Here is a 14,673-nt window from a genome sequence, read left to right as displayed (position 1 = left end):
CACCATCTGCCCCAATGGTCCCTAATCCGCAGCGGCATCACCTAACTTGCCGCATACCACAGGTGGCGTCACAAATCAATCGTCATCCCCTATATCTTTATTAAACTACACCGCCGGGGTCACGGAACTGGGCCTAGCCACCGCGGCGTCCCAGCAACAGAAGCAGGACCGCGGCCCGGTAACGAGTCACCCCAGGCCCTGGTGGGTGCGTCATTTCCAGTGTTGGTGTATACTGGTCAGGTCTCTTCTCCATGTTCCCAGTGTTGGTGTATACAGGTCAGGTCTCTTCTCCACGTTCCCAGTGTTGGTGTATACTGGTCAGGTCTCTTCTCCACGTTCCCAGTGTTGGTGTATACTGGTCAGGTCTCTTCTCCACGTTCCCAGTGTTGGTGTATACTGGTCGCTCTCTTGGGGATGTATACAGCTTTTACTTCACCCACAAGTGTTGGATTGGGTTGAGGTCTGAGGACTGTGGGGACAATCTGCTCCTCTACTTCATTGTCATTGAACCATTTCTTCCCCAATCTCGCTGTATGCTTTGGGTCGTTGTCCTGCTGGAACACTATGTCGTCATTTTAAGTCCCATAGTACTCAAGTGTATGAAGTAACTCGTCTTGAAGGAGACTCACATATAGCTCAGGATTTAGACAACCACCTTCCAACTCCTTTGGCTATGAAACACCCCCATATCATCAGGCTTCCTCCACCGAACTTGGCAGATCCTTCAATTTCTCAAAGTAAGAGATAGCCAAAATGATAGTCTATAATATGAAGGTCATCTCACGCTCAAAGCTGTAGAGGACGGTGAGCTATGGAGCTTAAAAGTCAAAAGATCAAAACATTGTTACCATTTTGCTCGTCAGTCTAAGTTCCATGGAAGGAGACACCAAACACTGAATGGTAGGAAATAAAAAAAAAACATGAAACTACTGAACACCAAGACATGGTGCCCAAAATTAATACATACCTAGTTCTATACTGCCGACTAAAGATAGCACCCCTGACAAATACTGCTCATCCTTTTTGGTGTATACTTTGGCAGTTTGGCCTGTTGAGCAGTAATAGGTATTTTTGCCTATTTTTCAGTGTTTTCTGGTGACAGTTCTGAGAGTAGAACTCATAGGAAATGTCATAAACTTTCACGAAGCCCCCACATGTTTATGAATTTTTTTGTTTTTAGCTTATAAGATCCCCACATCAAGGGACTTCCCCTCCACATCAGGAACTCGTAATGAGGCCATGAGATGCCCAATATTTTCCACTATTCTCCACTGATTGGTCACTATCTCTCTATCTCACAGTCTTCCCACCTGATGTTCATATTTCGTCATTTCTTTGACCTCGTTTTTTACTTACGGTCAATTTGTGGTTCCAGGCAGAAGATATACCTATTGCGGAATTTCACTACTCTGTCCGTACAGAGAATTAATGCGGTTTCAAACCTCAGGTCATTGATGTCTTTCCTGTAACAAACCTTTAACAAAAATGAGAGGAAAGTGAGAGAAAAGAAGAGTGAAAGTTATAGGGAGCCTGGTGTCGTCACAGGGGAGAAACAAAAGTGAATGGAGGGAGGGTGGACATTGGAGTGCTCTCTGTATTAGAGTGGACATTGGAGTGCTCTCTGTATTAGAGTGGACATTGGAGTGCTCTCTGTATTAGAGTGGACATTAGAGTGATCTTTGTATTAGAGTGGACATTAGAGTGGTCTCTGTATTAGAGTTGACATTAGAGGACTTTTTGTATTAAAGTGGGCGTTCTAGTGTGATCTGTATTAGAGTAGACATTAGAGTGCTTTCTGTATTAGAGTGGGCATTGGAGTGCTCTCTTTATTAGAATAGACATTAGAGTGCTCTCTGCAATAGAGAGTACATTAGAGTGCTCTCTGCAATAGAGTGGACATTATAGTGCTCTCTGTATTAGAGTGGACATTACAATGCTCTCTGTGTTACAGTGGACATTACAGTGGTCTCTGTATTAAAATGTACATCAGAGTGCTCTCTGTATTAGAGTATACATCAGAGTGCTCTCTGTATTAGAGTGCATATTAGAGTGCTCTCTGCATTAGAGTGGACATTAGAGGACTTTCTGTATTAAAGTGGACATTCTAGTGTGATCTATATTAGAGTAGACATTAGAGTGCTTTCTGTATTAGAGTGGGCATTGGCGTGCTCTCTGTATTAGAATGGACATTAGAGTGCTCTCTGCATTAAAGTGGATATTAGAGTGATCTCTGTATACAGTAAACATTAAAGTGCTCTCTGTATTAGAGTAGACATTAAAATGCTCTCTGTATTAGAGTGTAAATTTGCGTACTCTCTGTATTAGAGTGGACATTAGAGTACTCTCTGTATTAGAGTATACATCAGAGTGCTCTCTGCATTAGAGTAGACATTAGAGTGTTCTCTGTATTACAGTAGACATTAGAGTGCTCTCTGTATTACAGTAAACATTAAAGTGCTCTCTGTATTAGAGTGGACATTAGAGTGTTCTCTGTATTAGAGTGTATATTAGAGTGTTCTCTGTATTAAAATGTACATCCAAGTGTTCTCTGCATTAAAGTAGACATTTGAGTGCTCGCTGTATTAGAGTGGACAGCAGAGTGCTCTCTGTAATAGAGTGTACATTACAGTGTGCTCTGTATTAGAGTGGACATTAGAGTGCTCTCTGTGGACACATGGTCTATAGGCCTCAGGTTACTTAACTTTGTCTCTATATGTTATACTAAGAAAGATAGACCACCCATGTTTTAGGCAAACTATCATCAGAAAATTAACTCTTTTCACTTTTTTTGTTAAATATATTTTTGGCACTTTTTTTAATTTCATTGGACATTATGTGTTTGCTGTATAACAGTGCAGAGTAGACTATAATCTACAAGAACAGACTGTAGAATGCTCTCTCTATTAGATCGCATATCAAAATGCTTGCAGTATTAAAGAGCACATGAGAACACTCACTGCATTAGAGCGGGCATTAGAATGCTAGTTGTAATGCAATTGACTTTAGAATGCTTTCTGTATTCGAATGGATATTAGAATGCTCTGTGTATCAAAGAGGACCTGATTTTGAAATCATTAGACTGATCTGAATAATCTCTAAAAGACTTTTCTCATGTCTACTCTAATTGTAGACATTTGGTGGTGGACAATAGTGAGCATAGCCAGCAGGAAAAAAACTGGCTAGCCTTTCTTTATGCATAAATGAGTCTTGGGCACCCATAATTCTATCACTGGTTCCCTGCTTTTCTCCTTTGGATCACTTTGGTAAATATTAAACCCTTACATCCAACAAGACCTACCTGCCAATTTGTAGGTTCTTTGACCCAGTCATCTTCTCTATCCTCCGTTAATAGCCTCCAGCTCAATCTTTGATCCATGGTGTCTTGATGGATGAACATTCTGTAGGAAGATTGATCTTGTGCAGCCTAGATAGGCCCACCAGGGTCTTCTCCGCCTAGATAGGTCCACCAGGGTCTTCTCCTCCTAGATAGGTCCACCAGGGTCTTCTCCGCTATTATCTTGATTGTAGCAAGCCATCGGGTTTCTAGTTTTCATCCTCGCCTTGTTCTTTCTACTCTTCCCACCATGATGTCCTTCTCTATTGATCGCTCTTTTTGTATGATGTGTAGACGAGTCGTAGCTTGGTGATTCTTGCTTCGAATGATGTTTGGCTTGATTTGTTCCAAAATTGATTTGTTTGTTCTTCTTGCCATCCATCCATTGTATTGATAACATCCTTCTCCACCACCACTTTTCGAAGGTGTTGATTCTTTTTCTGTCTTGTTTCTTTATAATCCAGGTTTCACATCTGTACAATTTTGCTCTTCTCAGAGTTGATCAGATGCTTACACATGTCCATTTTTCCTGCTTCCAACACATCAAGTTCATCACCTAAAATTGATGTGTTTGTTCTTCTTGCCATCCATCCATGGTACTGATAATGTCCTTCTCCACCACCACTTTTCGAAGGTGTTGATTCTCCTTCTGTCTTGTTTCTTTATAATCCAGGTTTCACATCTATGCAATTTTGCTCTTCTCAGAGTTGATCAGATGCTTACACTTGTCCATTTTTCCTGCTTCCAACACATCAAGTTCAACACCTAAAATTGATTGAGAAAGTTTGTTTGTTTTTTATTACATTTCTTGATTTTATTCACTATAAACAGCAATTTCAAAATCACAAAAGGGAGGTATGAAATAATGCAGCTGAGTTGTAATACCAGACACAACCTAGTTACTAGAGGGGCGCTGTTTCTGGTCTTTACAGTGCATCCTACTGTATCTATAGTTTCATCTCACACTTTTGGTACAGTTTTTAGGAAGATGTTTGGTGCGTGTTTGTCAGCTTCCTGGTTGGGTTTGGGGTTTCCCCTGCTATTTCCTCCCACCTTCTCTTCTGCACTGTTATAAGACAGGTCACTGGCACATTCCTCCTCATTGCTGATTGTTAATAGCTTCCAACCACAGCATCCTTCCAATATCACAACTGCCGCCATGACTGGGAAATCATGTAAAAGCACATGGACTTGGCAGAGTCCTGCTACCTTAGGATATGGCACACTGGTGGCTCTTCTCTGCCTCGTCGGTCTTGCGTTAGGGTCTCCAGTGCAGGTAAGAGCTCTCACCCTTTATACAATATTTTTGGGGGTATATGTTGTCCTCTTTAGTACAGTTTTTAAAACTTTCAATCAGTCATTCCTAATATACTGTATATATATTTACGGGAAAGCTACATCACAACCAGTATAGCCACCAAAGTATCAGCTGATATAAGGCCCCAACTCATGGGGACCCCGCAAACATTTATTCTAACTGTTGCACTGGTTCCTAGACAGAAGTGAATAGGCAAAAATCGATTTAGGGGCCAGAATTAATTCAGGGGTCTGGTATGGGGTCTGATTTAATTTAGCGGATTGGTCTGGGGTTTGAATTCATTTAGGGTTTGGTCTGAGGTCTGAATTTCGGAGTCTGGTCTGGGGTCAGAATTAATTTAGGTTTCTGCTCTGGGGTTGGAATTAATTTAGGCTTCAGGTCTGCAATTCAAATTGAGTAGTTTGATCTGAGGTCCGAATTTAGGGGGTTGACTTGAGGTCTACATTTATTGAGGGGTTTATGGTCTGAATCTATTTAGGGGGGCTGAGTTAATGTCTGAATGAACTTAGGGCTCTGGTCTACGGCTGAATTAATTTCGAGAGTCTTGTATGGGCTTGGATCTATTTTCAGGGTAAGGTGTCTGAATAAATTTAGGGGTCTTAAATCTGATTTGAGGAGTCTACATTAATTTTGAAGCCTGGAGCCTGAATGAATTTTGGGATCCGATTTAGGGTTTGACTTCATTTACAGGTTAGGTTTGGGGCCTGATTAAGTTTTAGCGGTATGGTCTTGGGTCTAAAAAAAATGTTGGGGTCTGGGATCTTTGTTAATTTAGAGATCTAGTCTTAGATCTGAATTCATTGATGTATCTGGGTTCTAAATTAATATATAGGTCTGTACTTTGGTGTTGAATGTGTTAGCGGTCTTGTCTGGGCGCAGAAGACCTAGGGGGTCTGTTCTAAGCTCACAATTAATTTTATGGTCCATGGAAAGAAATTTTATCAGGTCTGGGTTCTGATTGAATTTTCAGGTCTGGTCTGATGCTTTTTTTGCTTCCATCATGTATTTTCTACCCTCTTAGTGGCCATCATTGTGGCCAAGCTCTGATAATTTGTCAGGTCCTAGTACGAGCTCCCAATGTTGTTCTATTATCTATTTACAGGCCATACAGGCAGGCGTACTTTTTTCTAACTGGACATGAGTAGATGACTGAATTACTCAGCTTAAACTAATTTTTCTTCACAGAGTAAAGCCAGGATGACTCCTCGTCAAGGGTCGGAGGATCCAGGTTAGAATTACATCTATTTCTCATTCCTTTGATGTCGTATGTTTGTAGTTCCAATGATCGGTCATAAATAAAGGTTGCAGCACATGTGTGGTATAGGAGGTTATTCCCATACATTAAAGCTTCAGGTTGTCAATGGTCCTCTGAGGGTCAAAGATGCCAGACTTAGATGAGGGTTGGTCAGAGTAGGCAACTAAGGAGAAACCTGTCAGTGTAAAAAGGGTGCGAGGTGTGGAGGAATCACTGGGGACCTGCCTATTGGGTCAGACATCTGACATGCATTGTTCCCGGCAGCTTAGAGTAAACCATGCACGGCTACAATAAATAAGCCGAACTCTGATTTCTCCTGCCCAGGGCAGCACATTTCTATATTGAGACAGAATGTGATGTCTAGGATGGATTTAGGACTAGTTTCAGCACCAGGGAAAGCTTGGAAGCTGCCATAACCCAATAGATTTTGTGAACCAGAGCCCATCTGGGAATCTCACTGTCCTAAAAAATGTGTCCAAAGCTAGACAGGGCTAAAGGTGGATTGACATTTCGTGTAATTCAAAGTTTAGGTCTTGGTATGAATACAATTAATTTCATTCATTCCCAACTTTTAAGGCTTCCTAGTATGTCTAAGGCCAACCATATAATTTAGATGGAAGTCAGCCATTTTGCCGAGATTATCCAACATTCTGGTGTGTATAGGGCCTACTGACTCTCTCCCTTCTGAAGAATCGGGTACTTGAAATTTCAACACCCGAACTTTCTATTTTTTGGGGAGATGAGCCAGAGAAGTGTGGCTGAGGCTTTCTCCTCTCTCACCTATGAACGTTGAGCTGAGCCGATGCCATCTCAGCTTAACCTGTGCGCACAAGTGCAAACTCATGGTACCGTCCGGGAAACTGGTCCTCTCTTGGGGTACAAAGTTCTTTGGTGCGCACTTATCTGGGACCAAATGCTTTTCTTCTCTTAGGTCACATGGCAACTGGGCTCATCCGGGCGACGTCTTCTCCTGGGTCGGATACTGACTGAGCAATACTTTGGGTTTTCTCACTGTCCTATTCACTGAACTCTCTCAGCCGGCACCATATCTCCCCACCCCAGCTCAACGGATTCCCCTAAGGCAACGTCCCAGCTTTTCTCTTCACACCTGTGGCACAAGCACTTCTTCCGCTGCTTCCTCAGACAGTCTTTCTCCTCACAGACACTTTCCTGCACTTTTCTATCTGGGTTAAACCATCCACAGTATCAAGGAGGGGAGGCGTCGACTAGTCCAACTCACACCTGGAACAGGGGGATTATTGCCTTAGTTACTAAAAGCATCTATTTCTGTGCTTGTCAGCACCTGCATATTAGTTTTCCTGCTCTAACAAACCTTCTATCTATTCTAATACATATAACTATAATGCATGTATGTCACGCAGAGCTTGCACTTTAATACAACACTTAGTAGGAGTTAGGGTACCTGGCCATCTTCTACAGGCTGATGGACACTGAAGCCAAAACCCTGCCCACTCAAAATTTCGTCAATAGGGGGGTTCGCTTTTATGTGCACACTAGCTGTGGCGCATGTGCCAAAGGTTTGCTGATGTATCTGCATAAAAATGTCTTAAATTATCGGTTCTTTGTCACTCTAGGATTGCTATTGGGCAGTTCATCTCTTGTAGTTTCCCCATGACAGCACTTGTCTGGCTTCTTGGTTTTTAGTCTTCTGACATTCTTTTGGTCTATACATACATTTGAATTCAATTTTATGTGACTAAAGTCAGTTTCCATATGGACTTTACATGAATGGAGGGTGGCATCCAAAAATGTCCCAATTAAAAAGGCACCCAAAAAATGTTCTCATAGGGATGCTGCAGGAGAGAAGCATTTTAACCAATACTAACACCATGGAGCAGGTGTGGAAGCCTCCCAGGAACTGAGCCCGTACCGTAACGGCAGACACTACCTGTGATATACAACTGCCTCTAAAGGTCCCGTCACACGCAACGACATATCTAACGATATATCGCCGGGGTCATGGATTCCATGACGCACATCCGGCATCATTAGCGACGTTGTTGCGTGTGACACCAACGAACGACCGTTAACGATGGAAAATACTCACCAAATCGTCTATCGTTGACACGTCGTTTATTTTCAAAAAATCGTTGATTGTTGAGGTCGCAGGTTGTTCGTCGTTCTCGAGGCAGCACACATCGCTACATGTGACACCGCGGGAACAACGAACTACAGTTTACCTGCAGCCGCCGGTAATGAGAAGGAAGGAGGTGGGCGGGATGTTACAGCCACTTATCTCCTCCCCTCCGCTTCTATTGGGCGGTCGCTTAGTGACGCCGCTGTGACGTCGCACGAACCGCCCCCTTAGAAAGGAGGCGGTTCGCCGGCCACAGCGACATCGCTAGGCAGGTAAGTCCGTGTGACAGCTCCTAACGATATTGTGCGCCACGGGCAGCGATTTGCCCGTGACGCACAAATGACGGGGGCGGGTATGCTCGCAAGCGATATCGCTCCGTGTGACGAGGCCTTAACAGCAGCAACCAGAGCTAGCTCCGATTTCTGCTGTTCTACCACTTAAATGCCATTAGTGGTATCTGACATTGGCATTTAAGCAGTATAATCCCAGTGGGGCGTCCATTCCTCGTGGAGTCACTGGCTTGGCTTCAAAAGAGATGGTAATTTTCAATGTAAACTGCAACGCTAAAATTATGGAACCCATAAGATAAAGAAAAATCCTCAAACGGCCAAGATTGGTTATCAACTCCCAAACAAATGCAAGAAAAAGTGGACGAAATGTCACATGTACCCCACAGTTTGTTTGGGGAGGAAATAAGTAAATTGTAAATACAAAAAAAAATTGGTTGTGTGCCTAAAGGGTTAATGATGGAATTTTTTTACTATATTGTGCGTTTTACTCCCTGTAAAGAACGACATTGTCACATATTCTTCACCGCTATGGTCTGTGTAGGCAGGGTTTTTTTTTTTAGTCTTCCTGTGTCCTATATTCTAATGTGTGTCACAAACAAGTGTCTCATGCAGAGAGCAGTGACCTTCATCTGAACATCCTCCTCGCCTTCAGAAGTAGCGAAGAAGAAGGTGGAGGGGGGTCACATGTATGAATCATGGTGGATTTATCACATCTATTTCTATTATTCTAAGGCCGAAAGGTTTTGTTAGTTCCATCATTAAACACTGTAAATATATTCACAACAATATAAAAATAACAGGGGTAAAGCCCACTTGTCCCACTGCCTGCAGCCCAGATGTCTGCATCGAAGAGCTGCACTTCACATTGTGCAGGGATGGATCCTTGGATGTTTACTGTCTTCATGGACAGATATACGAGACCTTAGTTTGGAGTACAGGATTTATTTTTGGGTTTTCTTATACAATTAGGTCATGAATATTGAATATTATGCTATACTGTGCCACACTCCTAATTTTATACCTTTCCTTTACAGTTTCTGAGAAACCTGCAGCTCATTTCCAAGGTAAATATCCATTATAGAACTATTTTTGGGAACAGTTGAGATAAAAATGTATATATTTTAGGTTACCCTTAAGGGAGTTTTCTATGTCAGACAATCCTCTATTGTTCGAAGGGGCCACCGATGATATATTGGTCACGGGTCTGCAGGGACTCTTTGCTATAAAGCAACGGTTCAATTTTCCTATAGTGCCACCACAGGGCAAAGTAGGGCATTACATGGTAACTATGGAAAGGAACGGACTGGTTGCACCATGAATGGATGTGGTAGACCGTCTAATAATAATAAAAAAGTTTTATTTCTATAGCGCCAACATATTCCGCAGCGCTTTACAATTCAGAGGGGACATGTACAGACAATTTGAGACAATACAAAAAACATAACAAAAATTAAGATACCAGGAGGAGTGAGGGCCCTGATCGTAAGCTTACAGTCTATGAGGAAATAGGGTAGACACAAAAGGTGAATGGGGGAGAAATAAATCTCTAGAAATATGGATGATCTCACTTCTCTGGATAATAGATATTGGGAACACCAAAGACATTTTAAAGGAAATATTCGTTGATGTTAAGAATTTAGTGGCCACCTGCCTCCGTACCAAGGCGTCTATGTCATCCCAATCATGAAACAAGCTGTTCTAGATCACAATTTTCAGGTCAATACATGACGACTGCACCATAAATGGATGTGGTAGACCCTCTAGATATAGGGATGATCTTTGTAGCCACTCACGTCTCTGGATAATAGATATTGGGGACACCAAGGACATTTTAAGGAAATATTCGTTGATGTTAAGAATTTGGTGGCCACCTGCCTCCGTACCAAGGCGTCCATGTCATCCTAATCATCAGACAAGCTGTTCTAGATCGCAATTGTCAGGTCAATACATGATGACTGTACCATCAATGGATGTGGTAGACCCTTTAAAAATAGGGATGCTCTTTGTAGTCACTCTCTTCTCTAGATAACAGATAATGGGGATACCAAGGGCATTTTAAGGAAATATTTTTTTGATATTAAGAATTTGGTGGCCACCTGCCTCCGTCCCAAGGCATGCAATTATCAGGCAAACTGTTCTAGATCGCAATTGTCAGGTCAGTACATTGACGACTTGTTTTCTATTGTTTCCTTACCTACAGCTAATCCATCCATTCTGGGCTCCCTGACTTGGTCCAAAGACATAGACAACTCATTTATCCAAGGAAATCTAACACTTGAGAACAACAAACTGCACGTGAAGCAGAAGGGCCTATACTTCATATACAGCCAGGCCATGTTCGGAGGGAGAGCGTGTCCCCAGCAAAACAAGAATTTTATTTCCCTCAGTGTGATTCTGGAGTCCTTCAGAGGAAAAGACAATTCAACACTTCTCCGAGCAGATAAGACACCTTGCAACCAACCCTATAGAAATACAGGAATCGTTCCAGGATGGAGCAAGTCCATTTTTCTAGGGGCTGTATTTAGGCTCGTAAAAGGTGACATATTGTACGTGACAGTCTCGGGAGCAGAATTTCTCAGGAGGGAACGTGGGACAACCTATTTTGGTGCTTATGCCTTGTAAACTCATTATTACCATCAACAATGTTTTACAAACTTAGACTATTTGGCCATTTTTAGGTCATAAATGATGTCCTTTCATTAGAATCCTTTCCTTTTTACAAGCAGTGACATACAAAAAGGTATGATCCTCTGCTCCGGAGGACTTTGCACCCAATGAGATAAATAGGACACACTGATTTCATTAAATATTGTGAAAACTAAAATTTTTCCTTCTCTGTCCCATAAGGTTAAAAGAACTATGTAATTTTAGGTGCCCCAGTCTGATCGTATAGGGTTCTGGAATTAAGATTCTTACATTACGGCAGCCACCTAGAAACTAAAGCTGACAAATCCCTTCAAAGTTGCCTTAAACATTTAGATTAAAAGCTTTTTTTTTTAAAAAAAAGTTATAAAAAAATATATAACCTCCTCCATGATTGTCTAGTATGTCCTACGTTGCCAAGGTCAATTATAGCATATCCAATTGGAAAGTTTCTCTCAGGGTGGCAACCAATGTCCATACAAGCATTTAGGGTTTATGGATGTCGAAGAGGTTAGTCCCCAGCTCAAGGCAGCCACAATGGTGGACTTGAGTTGTTACTTTGACCACTATTCATCTTAATGACCTCTAAGTAATACTAGATTTGGATAGACACAACCTCCCATGTTTGATCTCAGTGGAATAGGTGCTACTGTATCTTTTTCTGCATCCACCAACATAGTCTTAAACATTGGAGTTTTGTAGGACTTCACTAGAAGAAGTCCTACAATAAAGGAGTCAACGAAGCTTTGTGAACCATACGTCCACCTGTAGAGTAGATCTAATCCAACCCCATTCCACTTCTTCGAGTTGTAGAAGAAAGTAATGTTTGAGGTGGTGCTCGTATTCTCTGAGTGATTTTCGACTACATGGTAAATATTATTAGATGATCTTACTACAGATGTGTCCTTCATTATATTTCATCTTGGTCTCAGATAACCCTGAGAGGAGTGTGTGAGAAGATCAACATTGAAAAAAAAAATCCATTTGATACAAAGGACAAAGTTGGTCATCTCACATAAGTAATCTCAGGACCAAGCGTAGAAGTTAGGAAGGGAGCATTTATATAAGCATCCTCTTGAGCTTGTAGACATGTTTTAAATATGACCACAACTATGGCTTAGGCTAAGTTCACACTTCCGTTGTTTTAAATCCGTCAGGTCCATCTTTGCGACGCAACGACGGATCCGTAGTTTTTTAAATGTCAACTGATGCAACGGATGTGTTATTTCATAGGATTCCGTTCACAGGAATCCTGTGAAAAAACTGATCCGTCGCATCCGTTACATCTGTTGCGCATCTGTTTTTTGACGGATTCGTCATGACCCGTTTGTGTTTGGGACAGCCCAATGGGTGTGCCAAACATGCTGGGCATGCTCAGTAGAGCATGATGGAATCCAGCACTGGATTCCATCATGTGATGGATTACGACGGCATCCAGCACCATAGACTTCCATTATAGCTCTTAACGGATTGCGACGGACACCTGGGGAGTGTGTTTTTTTGGTGCTCCAAAAAAGGTTACATTCAGCGTTGCTCCCGCCTGATGGTCAGTCAGTAAACAACTGATCCGTTACACGGCGGATGCAACGCAAGGCCATCAGTCACAATCCGTCGCTAATAGAAGCCTATGGGGAAAAAATGGATTCCTGCAAAATATTTTGCAGGATACCGTAATTCCTCAAAGCGACGGATTGTGACTGATGCAAAACAACAGAAGTGTGACCTTAGCCTTAAATATTGGCCATGGATCATCTTTGGGATGTAAGGACGGGTATCTGTTGAAATTTCACATCGACGTGTAATATGTTTTAATGTGTATTCCTTCTCTAAATAATCAAGCCCTTAGAAAAAACAATACTTGATATGAAAGGCTAACAATAACTTTTCTTACATTTAACAGGATGGTAAATAAAATTGGGAAGGACCCAAAATTATTACTAATTCCTTCCAATAACATCACCATGGCTGACCATGGATTGTGTCTGGCATTGCAGCTCTATCTAAGTTAATGAGGCTTAACCTTTGGACAAGGGTGGTGCTATTCTTGCAAGACCGCAGTCATTCTTTTTTAATCCTGTATATATATATATATATATATATATATATATATATATATATATATATATATATATATATATACACACATACACATTTTTCTACCTGGTGTAAATGCCGCTGTTCTCCTGAATCCGGCATTATTTTTCTTTTGTTTCTGCGCCTCTCCCTTCCTGAGATATGACCTTCTCTTTCTGGTATAGAAATCTATTTTTGTTAACCAAGTGGGCGTGGTCTTCATCAGGTCTTTTTTGCGCATGCATTATGTGAACACCCACTTGGCTATCAAGACTAGATTTATATACAGGAAAGAAGAGGCCATATCTCAGGAACAGAGAGGCGCAGGACAAAAAGAAAAACATCGCCAGATTCAGGAGAACAGCGGCTTTTACATCAGGTAAACAAATACAGATTTAAGGCAAGTGACGAGTCCTTTTAAATTTTCAAAGATGACCAATAGGAATGACTTATGTTTCTAAATCATACCCAAATTGTAATATGGACTCGTTTGATGTTTTCTAGTTTTGCACTTTGTCCTTTTTCGTTCTTTTTCTCAATGATCACAATTTACTCCGCCTCTGATCACTACACGATGAGAAACATTTTCATATTATTTAATTTTAACAAATATTTTATTATAAAAGTATACATATATTAATGATATATTATAAGACAGAGCTGTATATAGGTGCTAGATCTGAATGTGACACTGTGCATGTCCTAGTCAATATGGAGTCATACAACAAAAGTCAAAGAACTAGATCTAGAATCGGAGGATCCAAGTATTAGACATGTTGAATTTAATCACCCAATCATTTAATTTTCCTAAATTCTAAATCCCCTCTTTTCAATGAAAACATATGCATGCTCATCCAAATTGAGTGTGCATGAACCAATGTGAGTGGGGATAAATAACAGTGTGCCAACAGTGCATTTAGTGTATGGGTCAAGTTACCGTTAGGAAATGAATGACCAAATCCAATAACATCCATGTTATACCCCATTGTTACGCCCCCGAGGGGAAGTAATATTATGGTGCCATCACCATCCCTTTATGGTAACTGTGCCTTTAACACTGAGTAATATATTAGATTATTATGTTTTATAGAGCCATGCTGTGTTATTTTTATGAATAAAGAAAAAAAAATTCACTGTCGTCATAAGCTACTGTATATAATGGCCGCATGTGAAGTATATATATATATGTGATTTTTTTTTTTAATGTGGTCTTTTAACGTGACTTACACTATTGTATGCACGACGTGCACTAAAAAGAGCGAAATGTAAAGAAATAATAATATGCTTTTAAGTCGCATTCAGTAGAGATGTGAACGGCCATTATTTATACATGAATATTTAACGTAGGTAATGTAACCTTTTCTGCAATTTTAAAAACCACAAACCGGATGTAAATAATCAAAGCGTATTTATCTTACCCTAAGGACATTGTTCTCGCAACTCAGAGGCTGGAAACGTGACAATGTGTATATGATGGAAAGTTCTTTATATTTATAGCAGTTTTAGGATGGCTTTTATAGATTTTTTTTTATTAGAAATAAACTTATTTTAACAGATTCAAATGTTTCATAATGTTTTTCATATTTGTTTGTGGGTGGTCGAATTAAGTGCGGTGTTTTTTGTTTTTGTTTGTGGGTGGTCGAATGAAGTGCGGTGTTTTTT

At 40.9% G+C, this 14,673-nt stretch overlaps 1 protein-coding gene across 1 annotated transcript; it reads left to right on the top strand.

Annotated features, from left to right (window-relative positions):
• Nucleotides 1-5,840: 5,840 nt before the first annotated feature.
• LOC142250327 (lymphotoxin-alpha-like) lies at nucleotides 5,841-11,281 on the top strand. The gene is made up of 3 exons (XM_075322470.1): nucleotides 5,841-5,880; nucleotides 9,330-9,359; nucleotides 10,496-11,281. The coding sequence occupies exons 1-3, from the start codon at nucleotides 5,850-5,852 to the stop codon at nucleotides 10,915-10,917; spliced, it is 483 nt and encodes a 160-aa protein (XP_075178585.1). The 5' UTR covers nucleotides 5,841-5,849; the 3' UTR covers nucleotides 10,918-11,281.
• The last annotated feature ends 3,392 nt before the right edge of the window (nucleotides 11,282-14,673 follow it).

This window comes from Anomaloglossus baeobatrachus, chromosome 9 (genome assembly GCF_048569485.1).
Source record: "Anomaloglossus baeobatrachus isolate aAnoBae1 chromosome 9, aAnoBae1.hap1, whole genome shotgun sequence".
Classification (NCBI taxonomy): domain Eukaryota; kingdom Metazoa; phylum Chordata; class Amphibia; order Anura; family Aromobatidae; genus Anomaloglossus; species Anomaloglossus baeobatrachus.
This window is presented reverse-complemented; position numbering and strand designations above follow the sequence as displayed.